We start from the raw sequence: 1,349 nt of genomic DNA on the forward strand, positions 1-1,349 counted from the left end.
TTAGCTCTTTGGTGGGGTCCCCGGTCTTGGTTCCCCTGAAGTGTCCACCTCGTAAAGAGGAGGATAGACTCCAACCCGGTAGGAGACCTCCACGTTCACCAGTCCGTCTCCGTTGACTGTTTGGGTAAACAGAGGACGGTCCAGTCTCTCCCACAGCTTCTGCTTGAGGATGCGTCCCAGGTCTAGACTGTATGGACGCAGACGGCCGTTCTTGAACCTGTAAGCAGAGGAAGAATTGGAAATTAAATCATAATGTCATATGTGATTTAAATGTTGGTACGTGGACAAATGAACCAATACATTTTGAAGTGAATGTAAAATTAGATAATTATCACAGATTTTTGACACAACGTACCTCAGCATATCATCAACAACCTCGTGGTAGAGCTGCTGGTACCCGTCTACTGAAAGGTTGAGTATCTTCAGAGGGCCGTCGTGGTGCAGTGGAGCAGTGGAGGGCTGGAGGCTGGGGGCCACACTGGGGACTACTGGAAGGTCATCAGGTGGGATGGTGGCTCGAGGCTTCAGGACCAAATCCAAAGACCCTGGAACGTCACGAGCAGGAGTGGAGGGCTGCGGAGTGGGGACACTGTCCAAAACCTCTGGATGTTCAGGCAGGGGACGGGCCACGGAGGTGCGCTTCCTCTTCTGGGGAAGGTCTCCAGTAGCAGCAGAGAGCCGGCGCTTTCTCTTTAGAGTCGGCCCCTGGTCATCAACACATGAGAGGATGTCAGTAAGCTTCTTACGAAACAACATACTTTTACAGTCTCACAAGAGGAAAATCTACATCAGATACACTGCAGAGGACAACTTTGTCAAAATAAAACACCCTTCACAAATTCTGTCCTCGTTACAGGATTCTAAGGTGAAATTTATTTTACAATGTGGGAATGTCTCACCTGGTCGTCCCTGCAGCATGCACACTGTCTGCAGGCTGAGGGCCTCCTCACGCTCTCTGCCTGGCGAGCAGAGATTCTCCTTCCTGTCTGGCTGTCAGTCAGGAGAACGGGAACTTCACACTGCAACAACACACACTCATGTTAGAATGAGGCTTAACAAGTACAGTAAAAACCAACATCTGGCATTTCTCCATTTTCTCAAAAAGAAAAGGACTGAAATGCTCCCTAAAACAAGTCATGTATTCTCACAAGCATAGTGGGTCTATCAGCCCTATATAATATATATGGCCTTATTACCATACATTTGCTATATAATTCATTATAGATTTATATGAATAAAATACTAGCCTCTTATAAAACATTATTGGAAAGTAAAGGAGTGTGGACAGGTTTTCTGTGCTTAAATATTAGCCGACCACAGATTTGCTCTAGTAGCCTGATTAAAATCAT

The 1,349-nt window shown here is 46.6% G+C and overlaps 1 protein-coding gene across 1 annotated transcript; it reads right to left on the reverse strand.

Annotated features, from left to right (window-relative positions):
• LOC129114828 (uncharacterized) lies at positions 1–1,019 on the reverse strand (the record flags this gene model as incomplete). The annotated part of the gene is made up of 3 exons (XM_054626733.1): positions 1–217; positions 356–705; positions 900–1,019. Coding segments are annotated over 3 exons (687 nt in total), but the record flags the coding sequence as incomplete, so codon positions are not given.
• Positions 1,020–1,349: the final 330 nt, after the last annotated feature.

The sequence above is a fragment of the Anoplopoma fimbria genome, unplaced genomic scaffold (assembly GCF_027596085.1).
Source record: "Anoplopoma fimbria isolate UVic2021 breed Golden Eagle Sablefish unplaced genomic scaffold, Afim_UVic_2022 Un_contig_10410_pilon_pilon, whole genome shotgun sequence".
Lineage (NCBI taxonomy): Eukaryota > Metazoa > Chordata > Actinopteri > Perciformes > Anoplopomatidae > Anoplopoma > Anoplopoma fimbria.